This window comes from Chinchilla lanigera, unplaced genomic scaffold (genome assembly GCF_000276665.1).
Source record: "Chinchilla lanigera isolate Chin_1 unplaced genomic scaffold, ChiLan1.0 scaffold00050, whole genome shotgun sequence".
NCBI lineage: Eukaryota > Metazoa > Chordata > Mammalia > Rodentia > Chinchillidae > Chinchilla > Chinchilla lanigera.
Window position 1 is genome coordinate 5,297,366 of NW_004955451.1, and position 17,722 is coordinate 5,315,087.

The 17,722-nt window shown below is 53.7% G+C and overlaps 1 protein-coding gene across 9 annotated transcripts in view; it reads right to left on the minus strand.

The window, feature by feature from the left end:
- Msi2 (musashi RNA-binding protein 2) overlaps positions 1-17,722 on the minus strand; it is a 426,832-nt gene that overhangs the window by 26,358 nt on the left and 382,752 nt on the right. For all 9 annotated transcript variants that reach the window (XM_013519250.1, XM_013519251.1, XM_013519248.1 and 6 more), the window contains one exon: positions 3,529-3,591. In XM_013519250.1, the coding sequence (XP_013374704.1) occupies positions 3,529-3,591 (63 nt within the window). The remainder of the gene's footprint in view (positions 1-3,528; positions 3,592-17,722) is intronic.

A 17,722-nucleotide genomic window follows, 5' to 3' on the forward strand; every position in this document is an offset into this window, starting at 1 on the left:
ACATTTCTTGAGAGTTGGATATGAGTTTGTTTCTTGAACTGTTTCATCTGAACAAGCAAAAACATGCAAACCAGCTGGTACTAACAGGAAGCTGGACACCGAGAGAGGATTAATAGGTGTGGACAAACCTTCCCGCTGAGCGTGCTCAGAAGAGTGTTTGAGAGGAGGTGTGCAGATCCTAGTGTAAGAGAGGCGGGAAAGTATGCCTCAGAGACACTCTCTCACCGCAGCCCCAACCAAGCAAGAGAAAAGACAACAGAAACATGACTGCTCACACTCACCACCACCATCAGGAGCTCATGTAACTAGATTGGAATAAAGCTGGCAAGTATAAAGTACAGTAAGGGGTCCTGGCTGGGGCCGGAGACGGGCTGGGGGAGGGGTGGGGTACGCCAGGGGGGCTCAGCAATTCTAAGAGTGATCCAAGGACCCACCCATAATGTCACCCGCAAATAAGGTAGCCCCGAAAATCTGAACCATTGCCCTCCCACTGGAGGGATTTGTTTGCTAAACTAGACTTAGGTTTGGGTAGGACATGATGGGGCCACTGGAACTGAATGAATACGATCAAAATAAACAAACGAACTCTTGACTGAGCACAAGAAAAGATGATATTTCAAACTGCCAGGTGAAGATAAAAGAAAAGTGACCACTGATAGTGAAGTTATCTAGGAGTCGGCAGGGACCTCACCTGGGAGACCCTTGAGCCCTGCTCGCCTCAGTTCCTGGGGAAATTGTTCCTGGGGACATTGGGGAAAGGTGGATGGGCTGGCCCGGAGGAATGGGCTGAGTTGGGTGCAGAACTCAAGACCCCCTTCGGACCTCCTACCCTGACACCAAAGCCCTGACAGATGCAAGCTTCCAACCTGAGCCCAAATGAAGCTGCCTCCCATCCCCCAGCACTCAGTGGTACTTCTTACTCAGGAAGGGCTCCCAGAAAATCATCATGGAAGGAGGGTGGGCAAAACCAAAATGGAGCTGGGCAAAAATAAAAGACAAAAAAAGGCTTTCCAGAGGATGCCTGATCCCTAAACCAAGCCCAAGAGCCTCTGGGGAGCGGAGGTCAGAGCTCCTACCAGGTGGAGTCAGCTGCTAGGCGCCACGCTCCAGGTGGGTATTCAGTGGCTTCTCCTTGAATAGGTACTGAGCTGTGACGACCTCTCATAGCTAGGCTGCTTGCTTAGGAGGCTGAAGGGGCATCCCCGACCCCTGGGGAGGAGCTGGGCTGTGTGGGGCAGGGTTGAAGGAGCTGGTATGGGTAGGCCTGGGTCATCAGTGCCCCCATGAGCCCTTCAAGGGCCTGGACTAATACACATAGCCCAAAGAATCTGTGCTACCCTCCTCAGCTCATAGCAAAGAGCTTTTGCCAGTGAAGGGCCCTCAAAGATAAAACAACAGACCAACCTGCCTGCCTTGGAAGCCCAGTCCTTTTCTAGAGGGGAGAAGGTGGCAATCCCCCTGCCAATCAAAGTGCATCAAAAGAGAGGCTGAGACCTTCCACTCCCAACTCTGTAACCCTGCCTGCACTCAAGCAGGCCAGGTCACGTTCTGACTATGGTAGGCATGGTTCTGGGGCACACCCCAGGCCCATGACCCTCAGGCAGTGCTGGGGGGGCTTCCCTGTAGCTTGCTGGGTTGAGCCTCCCCTGGGGGCTGGGCACCTCAAGTTGAGGATTTACTCCTTGCACTAACCCAGGCTGGGGGGGGGGGCAGGGCAGGGGGCCTGGGAGCACACTCCTGAATACGATTCACTAACAGTGCAGAGATGAGCATGACGGATCTTGAATGGCCTGTGGGAGGTTGCACTCCCAATGGAAATGGCTACAAATAAAACACCACTGACCCTGGAAAAAAAATGTGTGGTTGGAGATGACCTTGAGGGTTAGGAGTTAGAGGGTGGGTGGGACTCCCGCCTGGCTCTGGGGGGGCGGGTCTGTGAGAGGGTGGGGGTGGCAGAAGGGGTCACAGATTGTGGGAAGACCGCTCTCAGGCTCGCAAAGAACCCCATGCTGCCCTTTAAACTTGCCATGAAGTCGAGGGGATCGGGGTGGGGTGGGGAGAGAGGCAGGGTTAATTTCAGGTTAAAGTTTAGTTTCATAATTCAAGTTATAAAAAGAAAAAAAAGTGAACGGAGAAAACAACAACCAACAACACTCGAAAACCTCCAGATCGTTCTTTTTATCTTTCCCCTATCCCAGGCACTGGTAGGGTTGAGGCTTTTTTTTTTTTTTTTTTTTTTAAATGATAACAAAAGCACTCAAGTTAAAAAACCAAGCAGAACAGGGACACACGATTCAGCTGTGTACCCTGCCCCCAGGGCCCAAGGTAGGGTGACCAAGGGACACTGGCCAGAGGGCAGGTGGGGCCTTTGGCAACTGGCTAGGGCGGATGGTGCCCAGCCCTCTGGGACTGCCTGCCGTTTGCCACTCGCCAGCTATCTGGCAAACTGCCCCTCAGTAGCCCCCTGGGAGTCTGCAGGCCCCTCCAAACAAAACCCCAGTGGATGATTCTGGGGAGTGGATCCTTTGTAGCTCCGAGGCAGTGCCAGTTTGCATGGAACGGAGTTTTACTGACGTTTTCTAATGGGCCTCACAGTGCTGAGGGTTTGGGTCTTTGGCATTTCTCCTCTGGGTTTTTAACGTGACCTTTCCTCTTACCTCACCAGCACTCCTGCCCCGTCCCCACCCTCTTCCCCAGAGACCTGTTACAGGAAATGAAAGCGCTTCCTGGGTGCTCCAGCACTCTGCCCCTGGGGGAGGGCTGGGGAGAGAGCTGCAAACCTTGGCTATTCAATTTAGGGAGGAGGGAGCAGAACAGTGGCTCTAGGGGAGCTCAGCGCAGGGCTGAGGCCTAGTGCCCAGGTAGGCCCACGGTATTTGAGGGGTGCATCCCAGCACAGCTGGGGAAGGGGCCCATGTCGCTTGGACAGTTCCAGGCCTCTTAAAAGGTTGGATTTGGAAAGCGAAGGACTGGGGGACCCTCATGAAAGACAAGGCCCTGTTCCCTTGGCGGCTGGAGCCCACTTGGCTAAGAACGTCTGAGGCAGGCAGCAAGGACTCCAGGAAACCGTAGTTTCCCTCCTTCCCTGGGCTCAAGGGCTCACTCTGCATCTGGCCTTCAAGGGCTCTGGGGGCTCAGCGGGCCACCTGAGTCCCTCTCTGGCTGGTCAGAGACCAACAGAAGGGGGCGTTTTAAACTCGCAAAAGCCAAGGAGAAGAGTGACCACAGGTGCCCGGAAGCCAGGCCTCAGGAGAAGGGACGGTTCAAAGTCAAAAGGGAACTCTTGTTTCCCTTTGTCCTGGGAGTAGCACAGTCTACCTTTCATTTGCAGCTGGATGGGGACCGACCCCTGGGGAAGCTGCCCTGGGTGACCGGGCCTCACCCGCACCTCCCCGGCCCCACCACCTCCCCCGGGCCGTGGTGAGAGGAGTGTTGGACAGACACAGCCACACAGATCCAACAGGGCCTTTACCTTCCCCTGCACACTGGGGCATGCCTGGGAGCCGCCTGCCCCGCACACCTTCCTACCTGATCCTCGAGCCGCTGCCACTGCTGCCGCTGCCACTGGTCCATAAGCTGCTGCTGGGAAGCCTAGAGAGAGGGCGGGAGGGGCTGGAGTCAGGAGGGGCCTGGCAGGGCCCTGGGCAGACCTCTCCCAGCACTGTCCCTCCCTCCCATAGAAGACAGTCCGAGGGAGGGGGTTCACAGGCAGCTTGGGGCAGAGGGGCACAGATCCTCGGCTCTTGGGCTTCTGGAAGACACAGAATCTTTAGGTGTGTTTTAATTCTCACACACGGGTTTGCCCCAGAAACTGGCGGTAGAAGGCATACAACAACTGCAGCGAAGGGAGGTGCTGTGTCACTGGGTCCCCAGGGCATGTCCAGAGCAGGCCACACATGGCTGGGCAGGTCTGCTGCTCCCTGCAGGGGTCCCAGGTGCACGTCAGCCAGAGACAGAAGGCGCTTGGGATGGTCTCTGGACAGAACGGGCACCTAGGCCAGGAGACTGTTTTAACTTGGCTGTCTTAAAACTAAACTTGTCAAAATGTTCTGTCAGCATCGTAGCCCCAGGCCTGAGGGGGAAGCATCTGGGGGGTCCCTAGATGACTATGTACACATGGAGACAGCTGTGGGAGGGCTGTGGGGGCTCCACTATGCCTTTGTTTGATCTTTTTCGGTGTTTCCATCTCCTGGGGCAGTTAAGGGACTTAGATATGGCTTCTCTGCCTGAGCTCCACAGTCGGATGAAGCCAGCAAAGGAGGGTCTTCTAATGGGGTCTCTGGAGCCCTAGCTTGTGTTAGCTAAAAACAGACTGGGCAGCCAGGCTGTATCAGGTGGGAATAAAGTCGAAGGGCCAAGGTGTGTGGCTGCAGAATGTCCCAGTGGAGGAGGAGGCGGGCCACCACCCTTCCCTTGGGCTTCTCCCTTGGGCAAACATGCACAGACATACACAGATATCCTCTACATACATAAAACAACAAACATCCTCTGCCATCAAGCACTTGGAGGCCTGATCCTGAGACCTGCTTCCAGTGGCTGTGGTGTTTAATGATGTGCCAGAAGCCAGCTGCAAACTCAGCGAACAGCCCCTAATAGAGCTGCTCCAGTTCAGCCACTGAGCCTCTCCAATCCGGGATGTCCGTGGGGCAAGAGGAGGAAGACATGCATCGTGAAGGGCAGGGAGCAGAGGAGGAAAGAAAGGCAAGAGACACATCCTCCAGACAGAGCGAACTAGAAGCCCACTAAACTCTAAGACTACTGTCCTAGCTACATAGTGCTACTGAGGGAAAAGGAGTTCAAAAGGAACAGTCTACTCTAAAAAGGTCTGGCTAAGCTACTGAAAATGCCAATGAAAAGAGACATACTTGCATTTAAATATGGTAATAGGGCTGTTGAAGGGGGAAAAAGAAAGATCCAGATGAAATAAATGTATACAGTTGTCCCAGGCTGGGAATGGGTCTCCCAGCTCTCATGAAGACTGTGTTCCTAGGCCTGGAGGCCACTCCCTGCCCAAAGGGCAGCCATGAACCTAGAGGGGTCCCATCCTAGTCCTCTCCCCAGGTCTTCCAGGCAGGATCTAGATTTCTGATGCTGGTACAAACCGCTGAAGGAAAACAAGGAAGAAGTCAAGTTATTTCTCCCTACCCCGACCTCCGTCTACCCAGGCTCCTGCTGCAGGCACGCAGTGGGGTGCAGGGGACGCTGGGGGAGGAGGAGGCGGGTGGAGGAGAGGAGGAAGGTCAAGGTATTCTTTTGTGCTCTCTTACCATGGACTTGACACAGAAGGTTTCCTTGGAAGCATGAAAAGGTGGTGGCTGAGGGAGGGGAGTGTGGTCAATAAGAAGACTTGTTAACAAAAGGTCTGTTTTCCAGAGTTGAGTTCATTTTGGACAGAAAGTCTGAGAGAAAGAGGAAGAATAAAAACCTTATCCAAGAAAGGAAAGCCATCATTCTTGGTCTCAGATAAAGGCCCTGCTGGAGACCGAGCAGCAGATGTGCTAAGGGCTGGAATTTCCCCTTGGCTGGCCACCTGCTGGGTGCCCAGGGATGGGCGTGACAGAGGGTGGCTGCAGGAGGAGACACCCGCTCTGCCTGGGCAGCAGCACAGGCCGCCGCTGCCTGGCTGCCACTCTATGCTGGGCCCCTCCTTCAGAGACACCAGGGCCGGCGCACAGGCTGCCCTGTTGGGAGTCTGTACGAGCGTGAGGCTTAGCGAGTCTGTCCAGCCACCTGAGCTAGCATCCAGTACCAAGTCGCCCCCCGACCTGCTCTTCTCCTGTCCTACTAGGCCGTCCTAGTAGGTCACTCCTCACGCTGACTCTGTTCTCCATGTGACCTGCAGGCTGGCGTGTGGGGGCTGGGCAAGCACAGGCACAAGCTAGGTATGGAAGGTGTGAGCGTGTTAGGGGAGTTGTGCGTGTGTTGGGTTTGGGTGTGGGTGTGCACACGCACTGGGATGTATATGTACTGGGTGTGTGCTCTGTGTGACTGGGTGGTGTGCTTGGTGTATGGTGTTGCATGTTGGGTATGCGTGTATGGCTGTGGTGCCAGAGGCCAAAGAAGCCAACGGGGCAACTCGAACCTCAAGCAGTGACGACAGAGACACAGCTCGCCTCCGGGACAGGCCCACCGACCTCCCCAGGGCCACCCGCACAGGAAGAGAAGACGTTTCCAGCCTTTCTCCCCAGGCACAGAGGCGGCACCTCCCTGGGAAGCTGGGGTTCTGGGCTGGCAAAGAGAGGGCTGCAGCGGCAGTGGGTGGTGAGGGGAAAACCGAGGGACCAAGAAGGGGTCTGGCAGGGCTCAGGGCTTCTGTGAGGGTTCAAGCCTGAGCAAAGCTGAGGTAGAGCTCCCTGACCCCTGAGTGTCCATAGCCACGGGCCGTCATGACACCCCATTTCCTGGAGTGGGGGCACCATCACACTGTGCTCCTGGGAATGGAGGCGGTGTCTCGCCTCTATGTAGCTTCCCTGGCCAACCCTTAAGGGCAGCTTAGCACAATAAGTACTTGAGCACAGAGACAAGGAGGAGCCTGTGTGGTTCAGCCACTTAGGAACTGTGTGATCTTAGGCCAATTTCTTACCCTCTCTGTGCCTTGCTGTGCCTATCTGTAAAGCAGATGACCACACTGGGGCAAGAATAGCATGTGCAACGTGCTTAGACGAATCCCTGGCAGCGAGTCAGTTTATGTGAGTGTAAGCTGTCATTACCATTATCGAGTCTCTGTCTAGCTACCAGACCCTCTCCAAGACAGGACTCTCCCACAGGCTGGGGGAAGCCACGGTCAGATGGTCAGAAACACACAGGGGCCCGAGTTCCTTACTGATATTAGTGTCTGCAATCCGTCACAGTGTCCTGACTTCTGATGGCATTTTAGTGGAGCAACAGTTCCACAGCTTGGTATAAGAACATGTATCGTACTTAGTTCTAACAAGGACAACTGGGCCAGCAGACTGCCATGGCTTGAACCTCCTGTATGTGAGCAGAACATGTGGCAGAAAGGAGAACAACGGTCTGCTAACAATGGTCCGGTCGAGTAGCTCGGAACTTGGGAATGTAAGATGTTCCTCCTGTTTGGGAATCTCTCATTCAGATGGAGGATGCCTGGATACAAAACAATGAGGTGCTAATGGTGGGAGTCAGGCCAGGCCAGGCACCGGGTCTTGGAGGAGCTGCCCTTGGTTAGTGGGGTCAGACATAAAGACCTGTCCTTGCTAGTCTGAAGTGCCTTTGCTCTTCAGGTAGGATAACATGAGGGTCGTTGGGCTGGGCATCAAAGCCTGGCTTCTGGCCCTGGTTGACCCCTGCCTTGCTGTGAGACTGTGGCCAGAGGCTTCACTTCTCAGGGTCCTGAGCAACTTCTCTCCGCTCCAGGGAGGACAGCACGATGACCTCTACAGTTCCTTCACTGCAGGCCCCGTGTGACTGCAGGCCCTGTGTAAGATGACGACAAACCCAAGTCCTCTGGGGTCGGTGTTGATCCTACTATGGGGTTAGAGACGTGTCTCAATGGAAGATGTTATCATCCCACTTTCCTGGATTTTGGGAACGGTGATCCTTCACTCCTTCACTGCAAATCAGAAGTCTATGTGTATGGGGGCTTTTTTTTTTTTTCTTTTTTAAGAATTGTATGACACAATACCTACTTTTTACTGCTTCTGTGGCACTTACCGATTTCTGCCTTACCTAAGCATGGTTATTTTAGTACATGTACCTTATTTCTCTTGCTGGGTGACAAACTCTTCTAGGGCAGGGACTCAGTCATGTCCCATTTAGAATCCAGCCCAGAGTCTGCCCCACAGAAGATTCTCACTGAGCACCAGCTGATGACAGTCAGGACTTGGGGCCGGGGGTCACTGCTCTGGTCAAGCAAAGCTGAAAGCAGTGCCACCTCCAAGCCTAGGAGCCTCTCCCCCACTCCCACAATCCTCTGCTCCAGGGATGCAAACTCAAATGCCCCCAAGATCATGGCTAATCCAGTGGAGAGTGCCAGCGCTAATTACTCAGCTCTGTGGAACGAGCTGGGAGGTTTACAGATCCTGACACCTGTGTTCCCACCCCAGGGATCCTGACTGATTTGGTCTTTGGTGCAGCCTAGGAACTGAAACCTTTAGAAGCTTCCCAGCATGCAGCCTGGGTTGAGGACCTTTGGTTTAAAGGCATCCACAATTTTTAAAGAGTCAAGTCACAGCGCATATCAGATGAGCTGTCAGCCCCTCTACCTTGAGGAAGTTTGAAATGCCGCCTGAGAACACAGTGCAAGATTTCATTCTAGTGACCAGACCCCTGAGAGAGCACTGCAGATGTCCCTATTCAGACAGTGGGTCCCAATTCTGCCTCGAGGAGCTTCAACAGCACGCCATGTCCTGACCCCATCCCCACCAAGAGAAGCAGGTGGCACCTGGGTCTCTTATCTTTTAAAGGCCTTCCAGAAGATTCGGATGCACAGAGTAGGAGAGAACCTCTCTCAGAGGAAGCCTGAGGGCCTTTGCTTCGGCAAACATTGGAAGGGCATGGCCCTGTTCTGCTGTTGGGGAGTAGTTGGTCATGAGCCTTTGGCTTAGTCTCCTCTCCCCTTCTTGGTGTGAGAAGACAGCAGACAGCCTAGGGTACGGCTATAGCTATGGCTCTGACTCACATGCTTACTTCTGCGACCTGGGATGAGTCAGTGGACACCTCTGTTCCTCTCTCAAAAGAGGAATTCTAGAGAGAATTCTAAGCTCCTTATGACTCCAGGAGGTGTGATTTGAGAGAGATCTTTCTAGAAGTCCATGAGAAACAATTTCTCCTACACTGTGCCTGCTGCAAGTGCTCTCCACTCCCTTCCCTGCACACCCCGCCTCCCCCACCAGCAATTTCTATACATGGTTCGACCATTCTTGGCTAAATCCAGTCTTGCTTCACTGAATCCAAACACTAAAAAATAAGCAACCAAAAGAAGAAACTGTCACCCAGAATGTAGGAAACATGTCCTACCGGAGTTTAGAAACTCTACCATCTGTCACTTTGGCTGGCCCAGGCTGCTCTACCTCCTGGGCAGCCCCTTCTGGGGCGGCGGGGCAATGTCTTCTATGAGAAATTCATAGCTCTGACGTCTCTGCAAACAGCAGGGGGTGGCGGCTGCCCACAGTTGAGGCAGGAGGAAAGTTGGGAGACACATTTTTGGAGTGGAAGGACCCAGGGGCTCATGTTAGAACAGAGGGTCTAAAGAAGAAGCAAAGCTGATCACCAAAAGGATCCACTTATATGATCAAATGGTACCATTTTGCTTTGACAAAAGTGGATGTATGTCCATTTGGAAAAGAATTTGGAAAAGAACAAGACAAGCCCTGAGCTCTTGGTTTGTTGAATAGGAAACTGACTTAGACATACCTTTTAGGAGCTCAGGACACTAACAGCATCATCTTATGGATCCCGCTCCCCTTCCAAAGCAGAGGAGAAGCCCAAGGATGCTGCTTGGCCAAAGGGATGCTGAGGGGACTATGGGCTGGGAATGCCTCATCCTCAGCCCCCAGCCACATTTGGAAGCTGGCAACTGTCCCTCTGGGGAGGAAGGCCAGGCCTGCCTGCTGCAAGGGTAAGGGGTGGGCAGACTGGGCCTGCTCCCTATCCATGGAAGGAGAGAAGTTCTGAGGGCCACAGTCCTAAGGGTGTTAGCACTGAAATTGGAGAGAAGGCACAAACATTGCTTCCAGTAAATTTTCACATAATTGCTGTCTAGCTAATTTTTTTTTAAAGAATGTTAATCCCACGGATGTGTGGATGGGGGTAAAGTGAAAGTGTACTGTAACACCATACCTCTTTGTGCTTTCAGAGAATTCTGTTGCCATGTGCAAGGCTTTGTAAAAGCATGAAACAGAAAGCAAGGACACCTCTGGCAATGATGAGACTTCCCCGGGAGGGACAAGCGCAGAGCCTGAGTGCCAGGTTAGAGCTGAAGGTGCGTGTGTCTTCAATTCTTTCAGATTCTTTCCAACCCAGAGAACAAGATAGTGCCTGCTGCCCCTGTGTCCCTAATGACTAGGAGCGAGATGAGACTGGCCCCTGGCCCCTGCATGCATTTCACAGCTCAGGACTGCAGAGGAAGAGTGTGCGAGATGGGCACGTCTACTACCTGCAGCAGCCCTACACCTGCACCTCACGTTCAGTGCATCCCTCTTCCAGCAGGCAGCATCCCAAACCTGGGCTGCATCCTGCTATGCCCTGGAGGATTTGGAGCTGTGGTCAGGCCTGGCCCCAAGCACCTGAGATCTGATACAACCCGCCTATGGCACAGCCTGAGAACAGAAGTGCTAAGCTTCCCACAGGGTATTCTAATGTGCAGCTGTGTGCTTGGGCCCTGGGACTCTCCTGGGAGTTGGAGAGCTCTGTCTGGGGACTTTGACCTTGCACGCCTCTCCCTGGGTCCTTCCTACTCCCCAATCACTCAGTCCCTCCCAGCAGAGAGCTGCAGCCCCGCATTCAGAACCTGCATTACCCAGAGCTCCTGCAGCAGTGCTTTGGATAACTCAAGATGTACTCTCAGCCCCTGCCCTCTCTGTAAATATTTACAGAGCAACTACTATATTCCAGGAACTGCCCTAGGCAGTAAATAACACACACAGCACCATCCCACATGGAGTTTACAGTTAGTTGCCAGCTCCTGATGGGAAAGGGGGCTTCACTGATAAGATAGGAGCCCAAGGATCCGTCTGTACACAAACCAGCTCTCTGAGGACAGACAATCAGTAAATAATAAGCTGGGCTTCCAGCTAAAGTGGCCTGTGGCTCACTGTGCCAGGAAGAGGTGCGGGACTTGGGCCTCGGAGCCCTCTAGCTTAGCGCCATTGCAGGGTTCCATCTGCTTTAGGGTCCTCCAGCTGAGCTCAGTGGTCTAAGCATGGTTCCTCCAAATGCTGCTTACAAATGCTGGGAGCAATCACAAGATTCAGTCCTCAGGGACAGGAGTAGCCATTCCAACTGATTCTTCCCTCGAAGATCAAGGAGGCAAGAGGAAAGGAAGTGGATGTGTCCTCACAGCTAAGATCCTGACCTAGCCCCAAAGGTCTCACCACCTCCATTAAAAAAAAATTACCATGACATCTGATCAAGACCCAGGTCTCTCAAATTCTGTCCAGTTACTACCTACAGAGCTGGGCACCCTGGACAAGTCCTTTTGACATTAGGCCCTACAGAGTCCAAGTCTCATTCATCCTCGCCTTAACCACCTTGAGGATGCGGCAAGGCTAGACGGCCACCATCAGAATGGCTGATGGATCCTGAGGGCTCCTGGTCCTGCTCAGCACCACGCTCCAGCAGGACTTAGAGGGGGAGAACAGCCACAGGCAGCTCTTCCAAAGCCAGCTCGGTGCCCCGTCCCTGTAGTTTATGGCTAATGTCTAGCTCAGGGACATTCACTTTCCCATTGAACAAACCTCTGCCCATGTTTCTGAGACCGTGACTATGACCAAGACCAAGACCTTCAAAGTGCAGGGGTTTTGCAGCGCATTTTCTAAGAAGCATCAGTAAATTATTTTGAGTGTTTTCTTCCATAGCTCCTCTTCCCACTTCTCAAAATAATGTCTATTTCTACTTCTGAGACACTGCCACTCGCCACCAATGGATGTCCAGACAAACCACTAATGCAACCACTGGTCCTTCTCAAGCTCACTGTTCAGATGGCTTTTACACTGCTCCCTGCTTCCCAGATTTCCGACGTTAAACTACCAAAGAGTTAAAACCTTGCTTCCCCCAACAGGCTCTCTCGCTGAGGCATTCTGATCCTAAATCCTCACCATGCCCACTTTCTCCCCAGCTTCAATCCATGTGAACCTCTCCACAGACCCGCCCCTGCAAACTCCCAACACGGCCAGCCTGCAGCGTCCACCTCTGCACCAGGACAGCACGTGCTGCAGCCCCAGCACCAGGACTACTTGTTGAGCGATCCCAGCCTCCAAGTTTGGCCCCAACACAAGCTCAGCAAGTAAAGAACACCTGAGACCTCAAGTTCTCTCCTCTATAAGATGGTGACCCTCCACTTCGGTCATCCCTGGGTAGGATGTTTCAGGAGTTGATAGATCACCAGTGTGCTGGGCACCCCTTTTTCTGTTGAGCATTATAGCGTGGCCACGGAGTCTCAGCAGAGAGCCCAGGTGGTGGGGGAGGCTTCTAGGGTGGGGGTGGAGGATTCAGGTCAACAGCTATTCACCAACAGCCAGTATTCACAGCACTGTATCAGTACAGGAGAGATGAAAGAATGGCCCTTCTATGCCTTACTTCCCTCGCTTAGAAACACAGAACTTGGCTTTGATGATGACAGAGTAGTCATGACACTGACGGTAACAGTGGGCTAGACATTACCTGCATGGTTTCAGTGTGACCTCCCATTCCACACAGAAAATGTCGCTATTGTGTTTAACTGGTGAAGAGTCTTGGGGCCTGGGAGGGTATGGGAACCAGTATCCAATGGTTGTTGATGCAAAGTGGTAAAAATTCCCCACCTTTCCTAGCATGAGACCCAAGAAAAGCTACCTAAAGCCCCTCTGCCTTGTTTTCCTCCTTTCTAAAACAGTTGCTGCTGTCTCCTTGTCGGCTGCTCTGAGGACTCACTCAGTGAGAGCACGGCACCGCCGTTAGGCACTCAAAGCAAGTGAAATCACTTTCATTCCTATTTTTATTGTTATTGCCCAAGGTAACAGTGGTAGAGCTGAGAAATCCCTTTGGTGCTTCCTATTCTAATATCCTATTAATTTACATGACATTTGGCATCCTAGGGGCTTTCACAGATAACATTTATAATTTGCTTGAGAGTGGTAAGTGCAGTTTTATCTCAAGTGCAAGCTGTACCTGCGGTGGGTCATGTGACTATACGAGGCACGGGCTGAGCAGGGTTCGGGGAGCTCTTGGCTGGGGTGGCCACACCCCTGTGACACAACTGCAACAGATGGGAACATAGATGTCTGAACCCCGGTGCCCGTGCCCATCAGCTGGCTGACAGTGCTACTGCCCTTTTGCCTGGACATACCTTCCTCCGGTAGGTCCAGCCAGCTTCTCTTGGAAGGGCAGGGGCAGAGGAGCCTTTCTGGTCCTTTCATCAAGGGGAAACCTGCTCGCTCCTCTGCCTCCAACAAGTGATCTATAAAGGTGGAGGCTGGTCTCTCATGTATCATGCTGTCACCAGCATCCAGGGCAGGGCCTGTGACATGACGAGTGTCTAGTAGCCCTGTGCAGAATGCATAAGGGAAGGATGGATGAGGGGCCAGTGGAAGAGGTACAGGCATGGGGGTGGGACTGGGGGAGAAGGAGCCTGTCTCTTCCTGCTCTGAGCCTTACCTGAACCCCCACAAGGCTGGATATGGAGATCAGAAGAAAGCCTGGAGAAGCCCCAAGGCCAGCGAAACATCTGCTCAGACTCAGAGCAGGCAGCAGGGCCTACAGAGGCTGGGCTGTCCTATCCCTTGTGGAGTGAGCATGTCCGCACAAGGCTTCCCACCTCCAGGGGAGGCAGCTCTGGCCAGCCGGCACCCAGGCAGAGCCTGCGGGGCCTATCAGTACGGTGGCCTGCTACGGCAAGATTGGGGTCAGCATGCCTGCCTCAGAGTCTGCCCGTGAGGCTGGGGTCTGGGGAGACAGATCACCCGTTTCCCAGCGCAAATGTGCTGTCTCACTGTCTCGGTCCAGGCACAAGGATGGAATCAATGCAGGAGGGAACAAGGAGGAACGACATGCAATGTTGTCGTGGCTTTGCTCCTCCCGTTCCCCAGACCTAGAGTACCCCGCCCTCATCATCTGCCTGGTGAACTTCCCAGTGCAGATTTTACCTGGTGTGGTCTGAGTGTTTCTGTCCCCCTAGTATACACACGTGTAATCCCTACCCTCAGCGTGATGGTGTTAGAGGTGGTGCCTCTGGGAGGTGATCAGGTCACGAGGGTGGAACCCTGCTGACTGAGATTAGTGCCCTGTGTCAGAGGCCGCAGAGAACTCACTAGCCCCTTTCACCAAGCAAGGGCACAGTGAGAAGTGGCCATCTGTGGACCAGGAAGGATCCTCACCAGACACTGAGACTGCGAGTGCCTTGACCTCACACCTCCCAGCCTCCGGAAGTGTGAGAAATGTGCTTCTGCTGAGCAGAAGCCCTGTCTACTGCACTCTGCTGTCCCTGCCTGAACAGGCTAAGACTTGGTCCCTTCCTGAAAGCTTCCCAGCACACTCAGAGCTTTCTCCTCTGCTGCTCACTGTCCTGTCCGTGCTGCCACCACCCGGCTGGGCAGACCAAGAGGACCCCATCTGGCCACAAGTAGGGCGCTCCTCCTCCAGGCTCTGAATTCCTGCTCCCTTGCTCAGCATCCCTATGCTCTCAAAGGCCCTGCTGGGACAGGTGTGACGACCATCTGCAGTATGCACTCTTGCCCCGGCAATGGGGACAGAGCAGAAGCAGAGGAGACCCAGTCGGCTGGAGTCTCCTAGGGGCTGGGGATACAAGCTGACCTGGACTCAGTGGGAGTCTCGGAGCGGGACTCTGCAGCTTGGGGAGGAGGGAGTGTAGGTCCTTTGCCTCCTGCTTGTCCTGGGCTGTCATTGGGCACACCCTGTCCAACCCTCAGGCCCGGCACTGTTGTCTGCTCACAACTTCACGCTTTTGAGCAATGCAAGGTTTTTTCTTGTTGTTCTGTTTTGTGTTTTAAGCTGCAGGCTGTCACTTGCTTTTGCTGATGGAAATGAAAGCTGAAGGCTTGAGGAGAGGTGATTAAGTCCCTGCTGGCAGACTTAATGGGGACTATGAGGCTGCTGCTACAGGGACCTGCGAAGGTGCAGGGAGCTTTGGACAGCAGTGCAGGGGAGCGGGTGCGGGGGCGGTGCCAGGTCTCAGCCTGCAGGGGATGAGGAAGAAGCCACGTCCACAGCTTCTTTCACTGCCACCCTTGGCTGCCACTCTGCTCCTTGTCCAGGGCTGCCTTCCACAGACACACTATACCCTTTCCCAGTGCATCAGACCATTCCAGGTTCACTGAGGCCTCTCAACAGCCTGTGGGGCAGGAGGCAGGGCAAAGACCAACAGTCCCACTTGAAAGACGGGGAACTGAGGCCAGGAGTGACTGTCCTCTCCTGGCAAGTGAAGGGCGAGCGCTCTACCTCCCAACCTCCCGCTAGAGCACAGCCCTCTGGGCTTTTTCACGGGGAGTCAATCGCTCACTTAGTCACATTCCTCTTTATTTATGCAGAAGAGCTTCAAGAGGCACAGAAAACGGATTGCAAGTGAAACCCAAAATTCCTGTCAACTCCGATTGCTCCAATTCATTTCTGCAAACATTTATTAAGTGCCCATTAGGCACTGTGCTCTGCTTTCATCTGGGAAGAGAGTCAGCTCCTGATTTTCCACACCGAGGCAACCTCGGCACACGCACAGCCCCAGCAAGCCCCCCGCCAGGCCTGTCTGCATTTGGGGTGTGCCGCTGAATTTCACTTTTCCATCTCCTTTGAAAGCAGCAGATCTGCCTTCCTGAGTAAGCTGCCTTTAATATTCAAAAGAGAGGATAAGCCCCAAGTACACACAGGGCCAGGTGGTGCAGGAGCAGGCTGGCCTGGGGGAGCTGGTATGTGATTTAAAGCTGGCTGTGGAGCCTCTGTGAAGGGGTAATCCCTGGGGAGGAGGCTGCAGGGTGGAGCGGATGTGCCGATTAGAGGGCTGGGATGAGACAGATGTGTGGGCTTCTCTGTAACAAGTGAGCACTGCTGCCACATCTAGCTCGGGCCCCGCGTGTGTGAGTCCATGGTAACCTAGCTGGAGAAGGAAGCCAAGCATCCTGTCGGGATGCTGCAAGATCCACTCCCCGACCATGGGGAGAGCTGCCATTGCTCACTGAGCAACCAGCAGGCAGAGCCTGAGGGTCGTTAGAGTTTCGGTGAGGGAACTGGGGGTGGGGAGGCGGCTGAGGACAGAGGCCTTTACAAACTGAAGCAGGAAGAAAATAGAGTCAAAGGACTCCAAAGGAGGGGTCATTCTGAGTCTTGGGGTCTGCGATTCCCCAGGGCAGTTTTGGAATGGCCTTTGTTCCCAGCATGGCTGCTGAGCCGGGGATTCTCCCCCTTGGAGAACTGGGTCAGAAAGAGCAAACAGAAGAGGCTAGGATGACGCCCAGTCCCTACAGTTCTCACCTCCCCTGAGCAAGGACTGACCACAGAGGTCTCTGCAGGAAAGGGTGACCACTCCCAGGGAGGACTCTAGCTCTCTGGTGGGACAGCCACTGGCATTTCTGAGACCTGCACGATTTTATCTGAGTGATCCAGGATGCAGCCCTCCTATGGCCCTGCCTCTCCCCACGCGTCCTCTGTGAGGTGAGTTCCGCCTCCTGAGTGCTTGGGCTCTCTTCTCACTGCTTCCCACATAAAAACCATGCCCCTTGGGCTACGATGGACCGCCAAGCCTTTGCCCAGTCTAGATGACTGGACCCAAGCTTACTAGGCAGCAGCCCCCACTCTGAGGGGCTGGAGCAACATCCCCTCCAGAGGAATGATGTCCCCGGGCTGCGTCCCTGTCAAGGACACCAAAGAGTCCCTGGAAGTCACCTGGCATCAAAGTGCCATCATTAGATGGAGAAACTAAGACAGAGGACCTATGAGTAGACTGTGAGTTCTAGCATGGCTGCCAGCGACAGTCACCCCAGCCCTCCTCTCTGCTGGGAGCCAGAGCTCCAGAGTGCCTCCAGGAGCAGTCCACAGAGGCACTGAGATGAGACCATTTCCCACTACCCAGGGGGTAGACACAGGGCACTTCCAGAACCACAGCCCAAGCGGAGCCAGCAGGGGAATGGTCCTCCTTCCTGGGACCTGGGACCCGTGCCGCCCCTGCAGCTGGCACACAGCTTCCTGTGAGGCAGGCGTGAGCACCGAGCCATAAGACATGGGCCAACTCTTCCGGCTGATCCGAAGGCTTGGTAGCTGAAGCCAGCACCAAGGGTGGAGACTTTTTGGCAGTTAGAGCCAAACTAACTCTGTCTTCATTAGAAATGAAAGATACCAAAGAACCACCAGCCAGTCTGAGGCAGGGAAAGAGGAGTAGGGTCGAGGGCAGAGCTGGAGGAGAGGGGCGGGGGTAAAGAGAGGTGTTTTTCTGGATCCCCCAGGAGCTTCTTCATTGGTCCTGACATCTCCGGACTGCTGACCCACTCTAGAAGCCTGAGCACATCTGTCTCTTCCACAGATCCTCTGCAAACCTTTCTCACGCTCTGGCTTCCGACGCTGACTCACGCACACCTACCTTGTATCTCACCTCTGCCAAGCCACTCCCGCAGGCTCCCCATACCCCGATGTGCTGTAATCCCCGAAACTCAGTCTGCTCTCTCAGGTTTGTAGCAGTGGTTGTTAAATAGTCCCTGGAACCTGTGTCACTCTTTTTCCTTAGGACCAGAATACCCTGGTGTTAGTTAGGCACACGGTTAGCTGGAATAAAGACATTTCTGACGTTGCCTTGCAGCTGAAACTGACCATGCAACTAAGTTCTGACCACATGGGTCTAAGCAGTGTCAGCCATGAGTTCTAAGAAGTGTTATTAAAAAGGTGGAAAGAATATGTGATGGCTGGAACTCGAGCAGTCTCCTTGACTATGAGGTAGAGTCCCATGCTGAAGATGACATCATGGGAAAAGAAAAGAAAAACAGACCCCTGATATTATGCAGCCACATCCAGGCTTTTTTTATATGGGCGAGAAACAAATTCTTCTTGGGTTTAGCCCATTCTTATTTTT